At 52.3% G+C, this 18583-nt stretch overlaps 1 protein-coding gene across 1 annotated transcript in view; it reads left to right on the top strand.

The window, feature by feature from the left end:
- SLC16A2 (solute carrier family 16 member 2) overlaps positions 1–8472 on the top strand; it is a 36442-nt gene extending 27970 nt beyond the window's left edge. The window contains exons 3-6 of the mRNA XM_069015691.1: positions 3315–3777; positions 4197–4340; positions 4827–5055; positions 6299–8472. Coding sequence (XP_068871792.1) covers positions 3315–3777; positions 4197–4340; positions 4827–5055; positions 6299–6519 — 1057 coding nt within the window. The 3' untranslated portion in view covers positions 6520–8472. The remainder of the gene's footprint in view (positions 1–3314; positions 3778–4196; positions 4341–4826; positions 5056–6298) is intronic.
- Positions 8473–18583: the final 10111 nt, after the last annotated feature.

The following is an 18583-nucleotide window of genomic DNA, read 5'->3' as shown; positions in this document are numbered from 1 at the left end:
GGCAGCGCAGGGCCACTGCTGCTCCTTGTTTTCCATGCCTGACCCCATGCCATGAATTTCTGCTGGCAGGCACTGGCCAATGTGCATTTGGATGGCAGGTGTACCCTGTGTGTCTTTCCAGCCCAGAAATCGGGGTTGGCATCTTTGAGGGAGCAAAAAGAGGTCACGTCTGGGGTAATTTATGTGACACTTATTAAACACAGTCTCAGAGGCTCCACAGAGACACCTCCAAAGCAGCATTTGCCCCACTTTTTCTGAATAAAAACATTGCTTTGGGTTGGATTTCAGTTAAAATCAATATTGTTTTAATTAAAATGCTTCAAGGAGTGGGTTTCTAAAGCAAATACACACCAGTTTTCCAGAGGGTGACTTGCTTGTGCTGTGCTCCTCCTGGTCAGTGAGACCCTTGTGCTCATCCCAACCCTTTTTCCCTGGATCCCCAAGCCCTCGTCTGTGGGATCCCCCCATTATGCTGGGAGTGGGGATCAGTTCTGCTCCTCAGGCAAAGCCTCCAGGACTGTGGCCAATTGCAGATGGGATTTTTGGGATGCTAAAAACCGTCTTGGGCTGTGGCATGGAAGGAAGCGCTGCCTGCAACTTCCTCCTCAGGTGCCACCCTTTGTGTTTCCAAAGGTAACAATAAGAGGTGCAGTGGGTCCTGAGGGAAGCTGTGGCCTGGTATGCAGATCACAGGAGCTTCCCATGGAATCCTGCTTTCCTTCTAATCAACAGAGCTTGGACTTTTTCCCCCTGCTCTGTTGTAAAATATTTGTGCAAAAAAAAAAAAAGGGCTCGTGGGACTACACCGCTGCCAGGGGCTTGTTGTGTTGGGCTTCAAAAAAAAAATCAAACAGTACAGGCAGAGAGAAATACCATTTCCAGGAGAGCTACAGAAATCCCCATTTCCTGCCCCTCGCTCTCGGACCACATTCCTTTGGCTGCCTTTCAAGGGAGAAAGGAGCCCCTTTGCAGCTGGACCACAGCGAGGGAAGCTGCGATGGCAGAGCCGAGCGGGGCCGGAGGAAGAGCAGGGAGCCTGTGGGATTTGGCAGCGCTCCATCCGGATGGTGAAGGCTGCTCCTGAAATTCGGGGCTTGTGGCTCCTGCTCTCCCAGAACAACGGAGAAGCTTTTTTTGGTCCCTCTCGCCAAGTCCCTCCACTGCAGCTGGAGATCATCCCCCTGTGCTACAAGCACGGGTGCAAAGGGACGCCAAAGCCTGGCTTTGGTGGGCCCAGGCAGAGCTGGATCATCATCCCCCCCTCTGTCTCCTGGTTTCCCTGGAATGGGTTTGTTTTGTCCAAATGGAGGAGCAGCAGTTCCCAGCACTGCAGTGAGCTGCTCCAAAAACCCTCTGAGCCACCAAGACTGTGTGGCAAGACCCCAGCGCCCAGCTCAGTGCCTCTTGTCTCAAAATATTGGGAATTTTCTATGAAAACCACTAAAGAAACCAAATATGCTGAAAAGCAAAGCTCTGGGGAAGGCTGGATGGCGTCAAGGAGAGGCTTTTCCTCTCTACTGCCTTGCTCTGAGGTGTCTCCTGCACTTGTAACCAGCTCAAGCCACCTTGTGTGCTCTCAAGAAAAGAGAAATCCCAGTTAAGGCTTCAGCTTCCCTCCAGTTTAAGGTGTTGGTGTAGTGTGAGGAATGGGAGATGATGGCCAGCTCAGCAGGGCTGTCTTCCTGTGCCCCCAATGCCCTCCCAGCCCTCCTCCTCTGTTCTATAGGGAGGGCTGGGTCCCTTTCCATCTGCTTCTCCTTCCCCTCGGCGATTTCTGCCCAGTTTCTCCTGCACAGAGGAGTCCTCCAAACTTCTGCTGGCAAGGATGAACCAGGGCTGTTCCCATTGAGAGCTGGAAGCAAGAGGAAGCTGATGGAGGGAGACCTCCTTGTCCCAAGAGACACAATTATCCATTGGCAACCTCCTAATCCGAGGAGACGGTGCCGCCCTTCCCACCGGAGAGCAGCTGGCTGATTCCCAGTAAGCAGGCTGGGAAATCCTAGCTAAGAAGCATGGCTGGAAGGAGCCCCTGCTCATGCAGGGGTGTCTGAGCATCACTGGGGAGCAGATGGGAACTGTGGCATTTGTCTCCACTTGCCCAACATGTCAACTTAGCTGCGGCACCAGGGCTGCTGTGACCAAGCCAGGGCTGGTGCGTGGGAGGTCGGACAGGGCCCACATGGCCCAGCTGCCTGCCTGGCTCCCACAGAGGGGGCTTCTGATGTGGTTTCGTTCCGGAGTGGATGGAAATTGCCTTTCATGACAGTCATTTGTCTCGGAGCCGCCGGGCACGGCGACCGTGTTCTGCTTTCTGCTTGGCAGGCTGGAGGGATGAGCGTGTAATGGAAGGAATGATGTGCTTGTAAAGCTTTTCCCAGCTTCCAGCTGCTCTGGTAGATGTGGGCTGCTGTTTCCTGACCAGCTTTGGGAGCAGCACTCAGTATTGCTCCGAGGGTGGGAGCGCACACCCTGAGCTGCCCAAAGGTTTCCCTCACGCTTCCCTCGCAGGCAGTATCCCATGGCAGATCCCATGGCTGCAGCTGGCTGTAGGGCATGGGCATGGAGAAAAAAATTCCTTCATCTGGGGAGAAACACAACAGGTTTTTTGTGCTGCCTAAATCCAGGCACCTTTGTCAGCTGCTTCTGTTGGGAAAATTGGGCTGGCGATTGGGAAGCAGCTCCTTCCAAGGGCTCTCAGGACTCTCCATCTGCTCTGTAGAGCAGCCACTTCACTCCCTCCTCAAGTGCAGCCACCAATGTAAGGTACAAATGAGATCTATTAACTGTCTAATTTAAGCTCCTGGAGGAGCTTAAAGAAGAGGAGCTTAATTAACCAGCCTGGAGCCTGGGCAGAAACACCACATTTCCTTCCTCCGTGCCTAATAACCAGCAGGGTTGGTGCCTTCTGCTTCCAAACACTGGGTGCAGAATGTTTTCAATTAGTCCTTTCAGTGGAAAAGTTAAAAAGATTTCTAGCTAAAAATATCCCACCATCCCTACCTTAGAAAATCTTGTTTGCTGTAATTTAAAAACCAGTGAAGTAATGTCAGCTTCCCAAGGAGGCCAGGTTGGCTGCTGCCTTCTCCTGGCTGCAGAAAGCACTTCCCAGCTACGCTTCATTTTCCCAAAGATTTTACGTGCCAGCTGTAAAGTGAGGATTATCCTTGCTTTGGTGAGGGAATAAGCTCCTGGAGGTCAGACTGTCCGTGCAGCACCTGTGCTGTGTGAGACCCGGGCCTCTGCAGGACTGCGGGGGAGGAGGCTTCCTCACCTCTGCCCAACATCACCACTTCCATGTGTTTTGTTCCCACCAGGTCTCTGGAAGTCCGTTACTTCACATATGGGATCCTCTTTGGCTGTGGCAGCTCCTTCGCCTTCCAGCCCTCGCTGGTCATCCTCGGTCACTACTTCAAGCGCCGCCTGGGTCTGGCCAACGGCATCGTGGCCGGGGGCAGCTGCCTCATCTCTGTGCCACTCCCCTTCTTCCTGAAGATGGTTGGGGGTGCCATCGGGCTGGCACACACTTTTCAAGTACTCAGTGCCTTAATGCTCATCCAGATCTTCTTGTCCATGACCTACCGGCCCATCCTGCCGCCTTCTTGTGACTCTCAGCACGACGGGCAGGACAAGCTGGGCAGCCGGAGCATGAGGCAGCAGTGCTGGGCCCAGACCCGCAAGTATTTCAACCTGAGGGTTTTCCGGAGAAAGACCTATCGGATTTGGGCCTTTGGGATCGCTACTGCTGTCCTGGGATACCTCGTACCTTACATGAACCTGGTAAGGGCTGTGGCTGGGACTGGAAGGGAAGAGAGATCCCTCTGGCCGGAGTGAGGAGGGAGGAGGAGGTGGGAAGGTGGGGATGGGCAGTAGGGACAGAGGCACCAAAAGCCTCAAAGCCAAGAAAGTGCTGCACATCCTGTAAATGGGAATAGTGGCGGATATGGTTTTGTGTGTCCTCTCTGTGCCAGGGTGGGCCAGGGTCACTTCCCAGCGCTCCTAAGGACCAGCACCAGTAGCAGGAGAGGAAGGGCCTGTTGGGTTTGGGGTGGGTGGAGGGTGCAGATCAGTGTGGTGTGGACACGAGGGTCACACAACCACCCCAAATCCACTCTGCAGGAAGTCTCGTCCCTTTTGGGGAGATGAGAGGGATCGACTTACTGCAGCTTCATGTCCTTGTGTCCTTCCGTGCATCCTAGGTCAAATACGTGGAGAAGCGATTTCAGGAAACCAAAAAGGACTGGATCCTCCTGGTTTGCCTCGGGGCCATGTCGGGGCTGGGGCGCTTGGTTTCGGGCCGCATTGGCGACTGCATTCCCGGGCTGAAGAAGATTTACCTGCAGGTACGGTGTGTCCAACCCTCCGTGGAGGTGCTGGCCAACCACAGCGGGGCAGGGATGGCATCTCTACATTGGTGTCCACACTCTGCTTAAAACTGTCAGTCACAAAGCCTTTACCAACCCCTGTCTGCTGTGAGGGAAGATAATTTACTACAGCAATGTGTAAGAGGAGTTACACGCGTGACCCAAGGGATCGGTGTCCAGCAATCAAACTCCGTAGTAGCAACTCTTCCCAAACTACCTACACCCTTTCACCTCCTTGTGGTTTTTGAAGAACAAACTGCTGAAATCTAGCAGCTAATCCAGCAGCTAATCCTTCTTAACCCTTCTTAAAAGGTTATTCTTAAGGGCCTCTCCGAGACAGGAGCAGCGGCTGGGTGGCTTTGCTGGGTCCAGAGCAGGGAGCAGTGACATTGACCTGTTCAGTGTCATCTCCATGACTCTGCCTGCTGCCCATCCCCACTCTCATGCCCACTTTTATCTCCCCAGGTTGCGTCCTTCATGCTGTTGGGCCTCCTGTGCATGATGATCCCCCAGTGCCGAGGCTTCGAGGGCGTCATTGTCATCTGCCTCTTCCTCGGCCTCTGCGATGGCTTCTTCACCACCATCATGGCCCCCATCGCCTTCGAGCTGGTGGGGCCCATGCAGGCGTCCCAGGCCATAGGGTACCTCATGGGGCTGATGGCCGTGCCCATGACCGCGGGCACGCCCATAGCAGGTTGGTAACACCACGGTGCTGGACCAGGACCCAGCGGTTGGGAGGGAGATGCTGGTGGCAGCTTTCACCCATGGTGGTATTTTGGTGTGAGACCAGATGTGCTGGTTTGAGCTTTCTGCCTTATCAGGTCATGTGGGTGTTGAAGAGCAGGTGTGGCATCACCCCATGCTACATCCTGTGGCATCTCAGGCCCTTTCTGCAGGCTGATGAAAGGTGACCACTGGGGGAACAGTGACCCAAGACCACGTGATGTGATTTCTGTTTGAAGCTGAGCTAAAAATTGGCAGACGTTAATTTTCTAAAAGTCCTTTTAGATGGAATTGAAGTTGGAGATGGAGGCACCTGAGCCTCCACCAGACCTGGGCATGTGTTCCAGCACAGCAATAACCCCAACGTCCTTAACAGCGAGGGCTTGGCCAGAGCTGCCCCTGAGCAGCAGGACCTCTGCATCAGCAGCACTAAGCCAAAGCTGGATAAGCACCTCCGATCTCTCTGCTTCCGGCAGCAAAGTTCACTTCAACGCCCTCGGGAAGGAGCATGGGGGTCACAGACCTCCCACTGGGAGGGTGCTGCCCCAGGACCCCCCTCAGCGGGGCTTGCTGGGTAAATTTGCACTGGCCTAATTCCCAGGGAAGTGTCCACGCAGGAGGCACTCAGAGGGATTTTCCAGTGCTGATCAATGGCCATGTGCTATTCTCCAAGGAGGCCTGGCTGTGTTGGAACTTGCCAGACAAATGCAGAACCTTGTTGGGTTTTAAGGGCTTGGCTATTGTTTATAACTGGCAGCGTGTATTTCACAGCTGGAGATAAAACATCCATAAGGGCAGGGCTTCCAAATGGAGACAATCAGCAGAGGGACAGCCCCATCCCATTTTTCCCATTGCCTCCTGGCTGGCAAGCCTCTGGGAAGAAGAGTTGGGTTTAACACGTCTCAGCTTGCATTTGGGATTGTCTGGGATGTGTCCGACTGTGTCCTGTTCTGGTGAGACAGGAAGGATGGCTGAGGCTTTCCTTCTCCGCTCCCTTGGTACACAATGTTGGCTGCACACATCCTTTAATCCAGGGCATAAAAACTCCAAGAAATGCAATGGAAAAAAAAAAAAAAGATTATTTTAAAAACCCAAATCTCCCCAAATCTGGTGGGTGACGCAAGCTGCACTCGAAGGAGGGAACAAGCAGCTCATTAGACTAACGAGCTCATTAGACTGACTCAGCCCTAACCCCCATCGCTCTTCTCTTCCAGGATACCTCAATGATTATTTCGAGAATTACGATGCAGCCTTTTACTTTGCCGGGGTGCCCCCCATCATCGGCGGCCTGGTGCTCTCCGTGGTGCCGCTGGTCCATCAGAGGATGCTGAAGAAGCAGCGCCTGGATTCTGGCAAAGACAAGATGCTGGTGTCGGAGGCGGTGGTGAACGGGGAGCTGCTGCCGGGCTGCCCAGCCTCCGAAGCACACATGTGACACCGCCCCCGGCTCTCCCCGGGACACCAGCAGCCTCTCCACAGTCCCAGCAAGGCCCTTCCCTAGACGGACCGTAATTCCCAGTGATTGCAGATGCACTATGTTTGTAAAGGAGAAAACACAAAAAGTTCTTCTAGTTAAAGGCTTTTAACTAGCAGAAATGCTCTTTTTTTGGGGGGGGGACAGTTTTGATTTCAAAGCCACCTTTCCCCCCCCCCCCAAGCATTTTTCTAAGGAGAACTCTCACCAGGATTCAAACTTGATCGAGCTCCCGCTCCTCTCCCCAGTTTTCTATACGTCACGACAGAGGTTTACAGCTAATAAATGCCTTTTCCAAGCAGGCCACGGATGGAACTTGTTGAACTTTGCAGCTGTTCGTCCTTCTCCTTCTCCGGTGTCACTCGGGTGTCACATCCAAGTGAGACAGCCCCCTCCCCGTCCAGCACCTGGGGCTGTTTTGGAGCCAGAGATCCGAAGGAGGAAATGCTGCTTTAGTCTGATGCACAAACCAAATAAATGTCAGCGAGTCCCGCTTTCATCTTCTTCTTTCCTCCTTTCCCGCTGCTCTCCCACACCCCCAGGGAGCTGCAGCTGGGATGACTGGGAGCTCAGCTGGCTCCAGCCATCGGAGTCACGCGGGAGCACACCCTTCCTGCAAAATATGCCTTAAAAAATGCATGGATGAGACCAGCAGGTCCCTTGGCCACTTTCCACCTCCGTTTCCTCACCCAGCAATTAATGATTGGGCTTTTGAGCTGCAAAACAGAGGGGCAGCTGCTGGCACAGCCCACGGTGCCTGGCTCTGTGGGGCCAAATCCATGGGATCAGCACCAAGATGAGCATTTTGGTGGCTTTGAGGCACACAGGGTTGGGACAGAGCCCCTGTGTCATGGAGCAGCTCTGTGCTGGGAGGTGGCTTGCCTGCTGGGCACAGGGGCACCCGTGGGTGTGGGGATGCTGCTGGCTCAGGGCACAGGGTGCCACTGCTCGTTTTGGGGCCCAGTTGTGTATTATGCAGCAATAAGCACGAGTCAGTATTGGTGGGGAATCCTGATTTTCCAAAGGGTTTGACAGCCCCAGTAGCATTTAACTCGTAGCCCGTGTGTTGTCACTGAGCTGGTGCAGGGTCAGTGCTGATCTGGGGGGAGAGGGAGAGAGCGCAAGGAAGTCACGCAGCCAGTGGGTGCCCACCACACTGAGTGGCAGGAATCTGTCACTGCCCACAGAAAATTGTAGAAATTCAAATTGCCCAGAGAAGCTGTGGCTACCTCTGGGTCCCTGGAAGTGTTCCAGGCCAGGCTGGACACGGCTGGGAGCAACTTGGGGTAGTGGAAGGTGTCCCTGCCCACAGCAAGGGGTTGGAATGAGATAAGCTTTAAGATCCATTCCAATCCAAACCATTCCATGATTGTCTGATCATCTCCAGGGATTGCTAACGAGTGTGGCTAATGAGCAAGAAGGGAAGTTCTCCTGCCCTGGTGGGTCCCTGTGTGAACAAGGAGCCAGCTGGGACTGGGGTACCTTTTCCTGGGAGAGAGCAGGAAACAAAACTCACATTTATCCTGACTGCAAACCCATCCTTCATCAGATATTCATTATTTTCTCCTGCCATTAAAAAACTGAGATGTTCCAAGAGGGACGTGTGTCGTGGGAACCATCCCTTGGTCTCCGGGCGAGTGTCGGGGTTTGTAACACCAGGACGTGTCTTTGCTGTGGAAATTTGGGTTCAGTGGAGGCCCCCTCCCACAGGCAGTGGTGGGACTTTTGTATATAATAGGCTCAGGACCCTGCATGTCCCTCTGGCCCTGTTTTTATCCCATGTTGGCTGATGAATTGTAAGGTCTTGTGGTCTTGTGGCCCTTCTGTCCCCGTACGAGCTGGAAAATTACCTGGTGTGTTGTGACGTGTCTGTTTATGATATAAAATGAGATGTCTGCTTGTCTCTTTCTTGGATACGCTTTTCCATGACTGTTCTTACCCTTCATGGCCCTTACAGCATTGTCTGCTGTGGCTCTGCTGAGCCATCGCTGAGTTTTGGGAGCCACGGGAGGCAGATGAAGCTGCAGGAGGAGGCAGGGCTTGGACCACAGAACCCAGGCTCCAGCTGGGATCTACCAGACTTAGCCTAGGGCAGGGTGTTAATGTGATGCTTCTTGGGTGGGACCATTGGCAGTGGTGCAGCTTCAAAGCCCTCCGACAGCGGAAGAAAATAAAAAACTCCTCATTGGTACTCCCTCTGCAAGTTTTGGGGCATTAATTCACATCAGAGTTGGATGAAGTTCATTAGATCATATTTTGGACCTTAATGCCCCCAAAGGAGAGCTTATGAGGAATTTAAATTCCAGAAGTAGCTTCTTCAGAGCAAGCAGAGGGTGAGCAGAGCTGTCTCCAAACCCCATCTGGGCTGAGGGAGCGGCTGCACGGCAGAGCCCCACTGATGGCTGCACCCAGACTTTGTGTGGCAAAGCCTCCCCAGCTCATAAGGTGGTTTATGGTTCAATTCCCAAATTTCTACAGAATTCCTCTTGCTTTAACTGCTCCACGTGCCTGCAAAGGTCCTTGCCCTGGGAGAAGCCTGCATTCATTGCAAGAGATGCTTAGCACTGCAGTGGCATCAGAGCAGCTGTGTCAGCCAGGAGCTCTGCCCAGGAGGGGTGCTGCTACCCACATCTGTCCCCCCTAAACTTTGATCGTCCCTCATGGCTTTTATTACTGACCCTCTAGGAGATCTGGAGAGATGAGGTGCTTCCTTGACCACCCCAGTTTGGTCAGAGGAAGCCACTCCTCATCGTATCCCAGACCCAAGTGTGGTACCAGCCTCCCAAAACCACACTCGGTGTGTTTGTCTGATCTAAATCCTGCCCTTGGTGGACACAAGGGCAAATTCTGCAGCGGGGAAGGCAGCTTTGGCCAACAGCAATGAGGGGTCTCCTCATCAGCAAACACAGGTGGGAATGGGGAGGGCAAAGGTTGGAGCAATGTCAACATACAGGGAGTATTTGGGGCTTGTTTGTCAGGTTGCTGCTGCTGCTGCAGCTCTCATTTGGCCCTTTTGAATACCAGGCAGTTTGCAAGAATTTCTGTGGACTGCTGGCTTGTGAGAGGTGGGATTGTGTGATTGGAGCATCTGTGAACAGGGAGGAGTTGCACTGCTCTGAAAATCCGTTTAGCCTGTGGTGGTCTGGTGGTGTGATGCCAAATGGGTCCCTACCTGTTGCAAAAAGCTTCATCCCAAAGCCCCTCCTGTTCCATCAGGGTCATCTTGTCCTAGCCCAGCACATCCCCATCCTGCTTGGGGCTGTCTTTTACTCAGCTTTCTAATTAAAACCCCAACCTTCTCCCTCCCCTGCGAGTGCCAGGCTGTGATTCCTGCCCCTCTCCCTTGCTCTGGGAAGAGAAGGGGGAGCCCAGCACTCCAGACTCGGCCGGCTTTGGGAGCCAGCAAGGGGAGGGGGGTGGGTTGAGCCCCTTGGGTGGGAAAAGGGTGGAAGGGAGCGGGGAGGGCCCCACTTCACCCTGTGGCCGGGGTGTTTGCAGAGCTGCAGAGCCTTATGTAAGTGTGCAGTGAGCCCAGGACGTGTCCCAGCAGCGCCTGCTCGGGGCTGGGCTGGGGCTGCCTCTTAAATCTTTACCTTGAGGGTGTTCAAAACCAACTTGTTGTCTTTTCTTCTTTTTTTTTTTTCCTTTTCTTTTTTTTTTTTTTTTTTTTTTTTTGTTATTCTACTGCAGAGTGAGGCATCGGATTTAACTCCTCTCACTCTGGCTGAGAGATGGAGTGGGACAGCCAAGCTGGTAGGGCTGGAGGGATGGTTGTATTTGAGATGGGAAGGGTAGCAGGGCTTTGAGAGCTGCCTGGGAAGTGCCATGATTCATGGCTTAGAGCTTTGTTTCAGTTCTGAAACAATATGCAGGAGCTGCTTCACTGCAGCTTGCCCTGCCCTGAGGTCCTGCAGCCAGGCAAACACAAGTTTGGAAGTCACAGAGCTTAAATTTAACAAATTCTGGCCTCTCTCTGGCTGGGGTTGAGGTTTCCTAACATTTCCCTGCTGTGGGAGCTGTGGGAAGGCCACATCCTAATTGCCAGCCAAGTCTGAGGGCTTTTTCCGATCTGCTATGGTACCGTGGGGTTTGGGGACCCCCAAGTTCAGGAGGTTTTGGCTCTGCCTCCCACCATGGTGGTGCTTTGAGGCTGCCACTCGAGGAGGAGCCTCATCACCCCCTGGGCTGAGCTGCCTGGAGGAGCCAGCAGGGAGGTGGTCAGCGGCTGGGCAAGGACATTGCTGCCCTTGCCTGGCAGTGCCGTGGGAATGTTCTGCATGGCAGCAGAGGGTCTCTTTGGTACGTGGGTGCCAAGAGCAGTTTGCTCTGGACAGCCTGATTTGGAGCTGAGGATCTCACCTGCTCTGCGTTTGAACCCTGGCTGACACTTGCATCTATAAGTGGCCATATAATCCTCACCTGAGTAAAGGTGAACTTGGATCAAATCCTCTGCATGCAGGGGGACAGATCCAGCTGAGACCTTTGCTGTCCCTCCATCCTTCACTGCAAACCATTCCTGGCTTTTGTGTGCTCCTGCACCCCAGAGTTTTGTTTGGGGGTACCTAACTTTATTTAGTTATTTCCACGCTGAGTCTGCTTCTCCCTTTCCAGCTGGAAGCAGAAAATTGGAATGACTTTGAAAGCCAAGGCAAGCAGAGTGGCCCCCTGCCTCCACCTTTATGCCATGGACTTGAGCAGCTCTTTTGGGTGCTTACAACCCACCCTTGTAACTTTTGAGGACGATGACGTGATTGACAAGTGCTCCTTAAATCCTCCTCCAGGGTGCTCTGAGTAACGCCAGGTGTGGAACTGGCACAGAGAGGGGCTCCGTGGGCAAGTAACAAACCAAAACAAAGCTGTACCCCTTCTTTTAGAGAGCCCTTGGCAGGAAAGCAAACACAGGGGTGGATGGAGCTCTGAGAGGGCTTTGGAGCCGTGGGGGTGTCGCAGGGGTGACCCTGTGCTCCAGGTCCTTTATCTGCCTGGCACGGCCACTGCATGGACTTTAGCCCTGGTGACAGGGAGCTTATCGCTGGGCTTTGGTGGGACCACCTGCACAGCCCCTGCCGGGGGGTCTTTGTAGCTTTATTTCTGCAAATATTTTGCCGTGCCCTCGGTGCTCCCCTCTCAAGGCCAGACACCACGAGTGTCCCCGCGTCCCCTCTTCCCACGCAGGGTGGTGAAACCCTGCAGGTGCAGGGCTGGGATCCGCCTTCCCAGCAGAGAGGAAAGACACAAAAAACCCCTCCTGTTTTCTGCAAAGCATGGCTTATGGGGGAGGATTTGTACCTCCAAAGTTTCTCCTCTTTTTGTACCCTATTCCCCAAGGCTCACCCTGCACCCTCCTCCGCCCAGCCCAGCAAGCGCAGGCCCTCCCGTGGCGTTAGAGACAAGACTTAGGCTCTGTTTTACCAAGGAATTCAGCTCTTGTTTTGTCCTTTTTGTACACTTTGAAGCGTGGTGTGTAAGATGAGTTGTTTACTGGAGCAGGTTTCAGCATCACCGAGGTGATGCTCCCCTTCTGGTGGGCGATGGCCAAATTGCCTGAACCCGGTTGGGATTTGGCTGCTGAGCGCGTTCAACCCAATCCTTTCGGGAAAGAGCTCGACTTCCCCAGGCCTGAACTTTCCCAGCATATCCTGTTTCAGCCATGTGAACCCGTTAGAGCCAGAGGCAGGATTTTTCTGGGGAGGCTGAGGGCAATTAGGAAATTACCCCGCTCCCCCTCGCCTGCCCTGAAATCCAGCAGGATGAAGCCAAATATTTGCTTTCGGATGGGTGGATTTTGGAGCTGGCTCCACATAAGAGCACCGGGGCGGAGGCTTGAATTTTGGCCGTTTTGGGTAATTGTTTTTGAAGCAGGACCTCCAAGCTTGCTGCCATCACACTGCTCAGCAGATTCCAGTGCCATGGCCTGCCACAGCTGCCATTTGCTCCGCTGTTGATGGAAAACAGCCTGCCCGTGGGTTTTGGGGGTGGATTGCACCCTCTCCATGTCTGTACCCACTAGAAAGGCTCAATAAAAAGCTGCAGCACTGTTGGTAGCTTTGCAAATCCCATTTGTTTCCTCTGTGCTCCAGGCTCTGGCTCAGCAGGAGCTGTGTGTGGCTCCCAAATTGGTCCTGGGAGGTGCCCAGGCCTGCTGGGCATCCTGGGCAGAGCAGCAGAGCCAGTGGTGCAAATGCAGCTGCTCAATTCAATGCTGAAATCAGATTCTGAAGCTTAAAATTATTCCTTTTCTTTTCTTTTTTTTTTTTTTTTTTTTTGCCATCTGCCCCTTGTAAGTGATTTATAACCCCTCAAAATTTTGTATCTGGAAGTAAAGTGAACGTGTCTTTTAAAAGTATGCCTATCCTTTCAAAATGTGAATTTCTGATTGTTGGAATTAAAAAAAAAAAAGAAAAAAAGAAAGAAACCTACCCCATATTAGCACATTTTTGTAATTAATGTTTTATGAATGTTGTTAAAAAGATTTGTGTAGAATAAACCAGTTAAAAAAGAAAAGGGAGCTGTGCCTTGTGTTTTGCCAGGTGTCTCCTCATGGCTGGTCGTGGGCACTGGCTCTCAGCAGCTTTCCCAGATGCTGCCAACTCTCCAGAGGGGCTGGAGAGGCAAGGGTTTATCCTGGGAATTATTTTTATTAAGTGTTTGATGCACCTTGAGGAGAGGATGTTCCAAGGTCCTGAAAGATATCAGGGAAGATGTTCCCATGAGCTGGTGAAGGGTGACAGCTGGAAGTGGATGGTCCTTGTCCCACTGAGGCATTCAGAAGTAAAAATGATTTTAAAATCCACCCATGAGAGCATCTGGGTGCCCAGAGGGGTGTCAGTGCTCAGGATGAGCCTCCTGGATGTTTTCCACTCCCCTGGGGGCAGCTTTGGGTCTGGATTTTACCCACCCAGCACCTTCAGGGGCTGCAGCATCTTCCCCCCGTGGGGGCTCTCCCACAGCCACAGCACCAGGGCTATTTTTAGGCAGCATTACTATTATTTCTTCGATTTGGCAGAGGTTGAGGGGCACGATGAGGCCTTCCAGGTACCTCCTGGTCACAGGAGAATTCATCTTTTTTTGTCAATAAGAGCAGTTATGGGAGGGTTGGGAAAGATCAGGGATGATAGTTCATGAGTGAGGTTACAGAAGCCGTGAGACACTGAAACACAGCTTTTATCCAGGGTTTTCTATTAATGATTTGTTTATGTGAGGTGCTTTAATTGCCATTAGATGAAAGCTGACACGTGCATTAATTTGATATAACTCAGGCTTTTTTTTTTTTTTTAATGTGCACCTCAACCCTTTTTCAAGTTAGGGATATTTACTGCAAATAGTGTTTAAAAAAAATCCCCATCAGGAGATAAGAGATGGTAAACAGAGATTCAAAGGGAATGAGAGTGCAGCAGTGAACTCCTCCAGAGGACTCCGTGCTGTGCATGCAGGGACAGAGCAAGGAGAGGGAAGCACAGCCCTTCACTTACAGGCAGCAAAAAAAAAGGCAATTTTAGCTTGATACCAAAATGTCTTCTTGGGACGGCTGGAAAGTTGGGGGGGATTGGGAGGGTGCTGGGGTGGGGGGGTAAAAGTGGGCTGTGCATGCATGGGGACACCCCGAGAGGTGATGGAGGGGACACCCTGCCCTGCTTCCCCAGCACCCCCAGGAGCAGCAGCTCATCATAGTCTATCCCCACAAATTCCATATAAATAAATAAATAAATACATACATACACATGTATATATATATATATAAAATATATATGTGTGTGTCTCCAAAGGTGTGTTTGTGCACGGGCCCGCTGGAAATCCCCTCTCAGCTTGGCTGAGCACAGGGCATGGAGCACCAGCCACCTCTTCCTGCTCTGCCAGGCTGCTGGATCTGGCACCAATTCATGGAAAAAATGGGGCAAAAAGCATTTTACATCGGACAAAACTCTGGGTTTTTCCACAAAAAGAGTGAGAAAAAAACGAACCAAACCACAACACATTAAAAGGATGTTTTCACTACTATAACACAGTGGTTCAGCATTTAGATATCTATTCGTACATTTAAATTGAAATATCATGGATTAAACCAAGTTAATTAGATATAATAGCTGATATTTGTGCTACAGAACGCATGTGTGTTTTATAATATGAAATATATACCATGACAAGTATGTTTTATATATCAAATATGAGCCACATGCCAATGGCTTGTATTAATTGAATCGTTTTAAATTACATATAATTTAGACCAATATGTGCAAACGGCATTTATCTATTGATTTTTTTTAATTTACATATATATATAGGCACAAATAGGTCTGTCTACAGATGTGCAGTGTGTACACGAGCTGGCCACTGCTGTGCCCAGCCACTCCGCTCCTCTCCCCGCGGCCTCTGGGCTGGCCTTGTTTTCTTTCATTGTCTTCTTCTCCATCTGTTTTCTTTTTGCAGGACTTAAATATTATAATCCTTGAGGGAAAAAAAAAAAAAAAAGGCAACAAAACCCCATTTGCAAACGCCTTTGAAGGACTTGAAGGATGCACTGAGGAGTGGCAGGAGATTTTCTTTTTAATCATCTCCGCGTTGAAATGCAAATCTTCCCTAGAGCCGTTGCTTCGCTGTCGTTATTTAAAGCAATAATTTGGGAAAGATCTTTTCCCGGGGCTGTTCCAGCCGCACCCAGGCTCGGCAGGGTGGATGGGCTGGGGGTGTCGGGGTCCCTCTAGGCCGAGACGGGGGTACCCGGCCCCCGAAAGCATCGCCCGGGGGGAAGGAGAGCGCACGGGGAGCGCTCGGGATGCGCCGCTTTCCTTCGGCTTGGGACTGGGGGCTTTTTAAACGCCAGGGAAAAACCGCTTCGTCCTGGCAGCGAGGCAAAGCCAGGCAGGAAAAGCAGAGACAGGCTGAGATCTAAGGCAAACACGGCACAGGGGAGAGGAAAAGGAGCGGGGAAAGAGAGCGAGGAGAGACACCCCAAAGCATCAGCAGCCCCTGGCTGGGGGCAGCCCCAGATCGTCCCGGAGCGGGAGCAGAAATCCCTCAGGATGCGAGGAGCTCGGACTGCCTCTGGAATCTGCCGAGGCTCGGGGCTGTGCTGCCTTTAGCCGTGTGCCCTGCTCTGGCACAGCAGCCGCGCTGAGCGAGTCTCTCCCCATCACCTGCAGGAGCGTGGGGAGGATTTTGGGCAGGGTTGTGCGAACGGCCCCTCCCGGGCCCCGCGTCCCCCCCGCCGCCCTCAGCAGCCGGCTCCAGCGATTGTTCTGGCACGCAGCTCTTCCGCCCGGCACCGGGATTCGGTGCTAAATCTGTTCTCGTCTCATCTGGAGCATCGCTCAGCCCGGCCCGGCCCCGGTGTACGTGGCCGACTCTGCATCGCCCCAGCAGCGCCTGGCGCCCTCCGGCTCGGCCCCTCCTGCTCGGACACAGACGGTGCCCCCGAGTCTCTCCTGGACCTGCTCTGCATCCTCACAACCACCGGCATCTCCCTGGGTTTGCTCCCACCCGTTCTCTTCCACCAACACATCACTGTGTTGATGTTTTAGACCCACTCAGATGAGCACAGTTCAAAAGCCTTTTTATTTTACCCTTTAGTCTTCCTTCGGTTTAGTTCCCCTCCTCTTTCCCTTCCCATCTCCTGTCCCTCATCCCTTTCCATCATTCTCCACCCCCACCTTTCCCTCCTGGCCATGTCACACGTGCAGGGAAGATGGACAACCAGCACTGCTGGACGCCAGCTGGCAGCGAGTGGCTCTCAGGGCATTTCCCAGCCTCTTCCTTCCCATAAATATTTCAATTTATTTAGATGCATCTTTACAAATTAACACACAACCATCCCAAAGGTGCCAGCAGCAAAGGCTGAGTCATTTCCAAGTTTATTTAGGATTTATTTAGTTTAGTTTAGCAGTACCCAGAGAGATTAACCTATTTCTTCCATAGCATCTTTTCCAGCCCTTCACCTGCATGGTCAGCAGTGAATGATGCACAGGACAGGCATGCACTGGTCCCACCTCCACTCCATAAATCCCTGCTCTGGAGAGGAACCTTATGGGCTCCTGAAATGAAGTAATTTCGAGTTGTTACCCCTATAAACCCTCTGGTACCTCCAAACCCACTGGCCAGCCAAGGTCTGGCTCTGCAGACACAGGGCAAACCCTGGGGTGTGGGTCTGGGGCAGTGCCAGGGCTGTTCCACTGCTGTGAAAGGAAAGATTAGAGCAGGTATTAAAGCCAAGAAACCAAACCAGGCACTTTGTCCTTCATGGCATTTTCTGCAGGAAACAACGAGCAAAGCTGCTGCTCCAGAGCTAAAATCCACTGGCCTCAAACTTTCAAGCTGGAGAAATCACATTCTGCAAATGCATCCTGAGAAGTCAAACCAGTGTAAACACATCCCTGCTGGACACCAGGAGCCTGGCTGGCTCCTCTCCCGGCTCTGCCAGAGCCACAGGGAGCGTGCTGCAGCCCAGCATCCCCAGCACCAGCACGAGGGTACCACCTGGCAACCCTTTTCCTTGAAATCCCAGGACCCTGCTGGCACAGGGTGCCGGAGCTCAAGGAACCCTCAGCAAATGTGGGATGACTCCTGTTGGATGAAGTAATCATTGTTGAGGGGACCTGACGCCTGGATTTTCACATGCTCGGCTTAGCAGGGGATTTATTCAGGGGAACAGTTGGAGCATGTGGCAGCAGCATCTCATTAGTGTCACAGACAATGCCCCGCCAGTCTAAGGCTAAAAAGTGGGGTTAGTTTTCCCTATATAAATTTATTTTAAGAGTTTAGGGAGCCACAGCACAGCTGCGTTTAGATTTATTATGTTAAAAGTCCCAGAACAGGTTCAATCACACTTGAAACAGCTCGGGAGGGCAAGGAGGAGCAGCCAGCCTGTGCTGCTCTCCCCACCCTTCTCTTTCCAAACACTCCATCCCACTCCTCAGTGGTCAAAAAAGGGGAGGGGCCCCAAAAAGGATGGCTATTCCTGCCCCCCTCGCCCCCCCATTGCTCTGGGATGCACAAGGTCACCAAACACAACCTTTCTCCTCCCAGCCAGCAGCAGGACCAGCAAAGCAGCCAAACACACTCCCCTGAGAAGGTCTGGATATGCCATGGAAATATATCCTGAAGGGAGGAGTAAGACAGAGTAAAAGGTTACAGAGTTTAAGCTCCAGGAGGGAGGAACAAGGTTATATAAAGTTTTACAGGTCAGGACAAAGACCTTAAATGTATTAAAGGAAATAAACAGAGGGATGAAGTCAGCCACACACGAGCGCCAAGGCTGGCTTGGGTTCTTCAAGCAATTCGGGGGTTGATCAGGAGTTTTGGAGGAACAAATCCAGGGTTACCCAAACTGAATTCCTACAGGGAGATGAGGGGCTGGAGACAAAGACCAGGGAAAGAGCTCCTGATACACAAAGTGTGGGAGTCACTTCATGAATAAAGTCCCTGAAATCAAAGCTAACACCTGTGTTAAACCCCCAGTTTCAGACTGAACACTCGAAGAGCAAGAAGCATGTGGGAATGGGGAAAAAAACCTTTTCTCCAAGAGCTCTCCCTGTGGAGAGTGAAGCTGGAGCAGAATCCTGACCCCACGCATCCCTGGAGCAGCCCACAACCCCTCCTTGCTGGAGAAGAGCATCAGTGGCAGTGCTGAGGAGCTGTGACACTGAGCCCCTGCCCTGGCACCCAGAACCAGGGACATAACCCCTCCCTGTCCCTCCTCTTGTACCGATGCCATCGTGCTCCTCTCAGCGAGCGGCTCCCACTTCCCACCCAAGGAACAGGACTGAGGTGAGGGAAGCACAGATAATAAATACAGCTCCCCACACCCTAAAAAACTTCCTTCCCACTCAAGTGTTTGCACATACCTCAGCTGCTAATTTTAGGATGGAGCTTTTAGCCAGATGTGAGATTCTCCTGGAATCCTGACTGGATTTGCAGGGAGGCTCAGCCCTGACAGCCCTGCACGGGGCCCTGGTTCCTATGGGCACCTGGAGTCACAGCTGTTCCTTGAAAGACAACTTGGAGATTCTGCTTCTGTATCCTACATTATCCA

Source organism: Aphelocoma coerulescens, chromosome 4A (genome assembly GCF_041296385.1).
Source record: "Aphelocoma coerulescens isolate FSJ_1873_10779 chromosome 4A, UR_Acoe_1.0, whole genome shotgun sequence".
NCBI classification, from domain to species: Eukaryota; Metazoa; Chordata; class Aves; order Passeriformes; family Corvidae; genus Aphelocoma; species Aphelocoma coerulescens.
The sequence above is the reverse complement of the archived record's forward strand: the minus strand, read 5'-3'. Positions and strand labels throughout refer to the sequence as shown.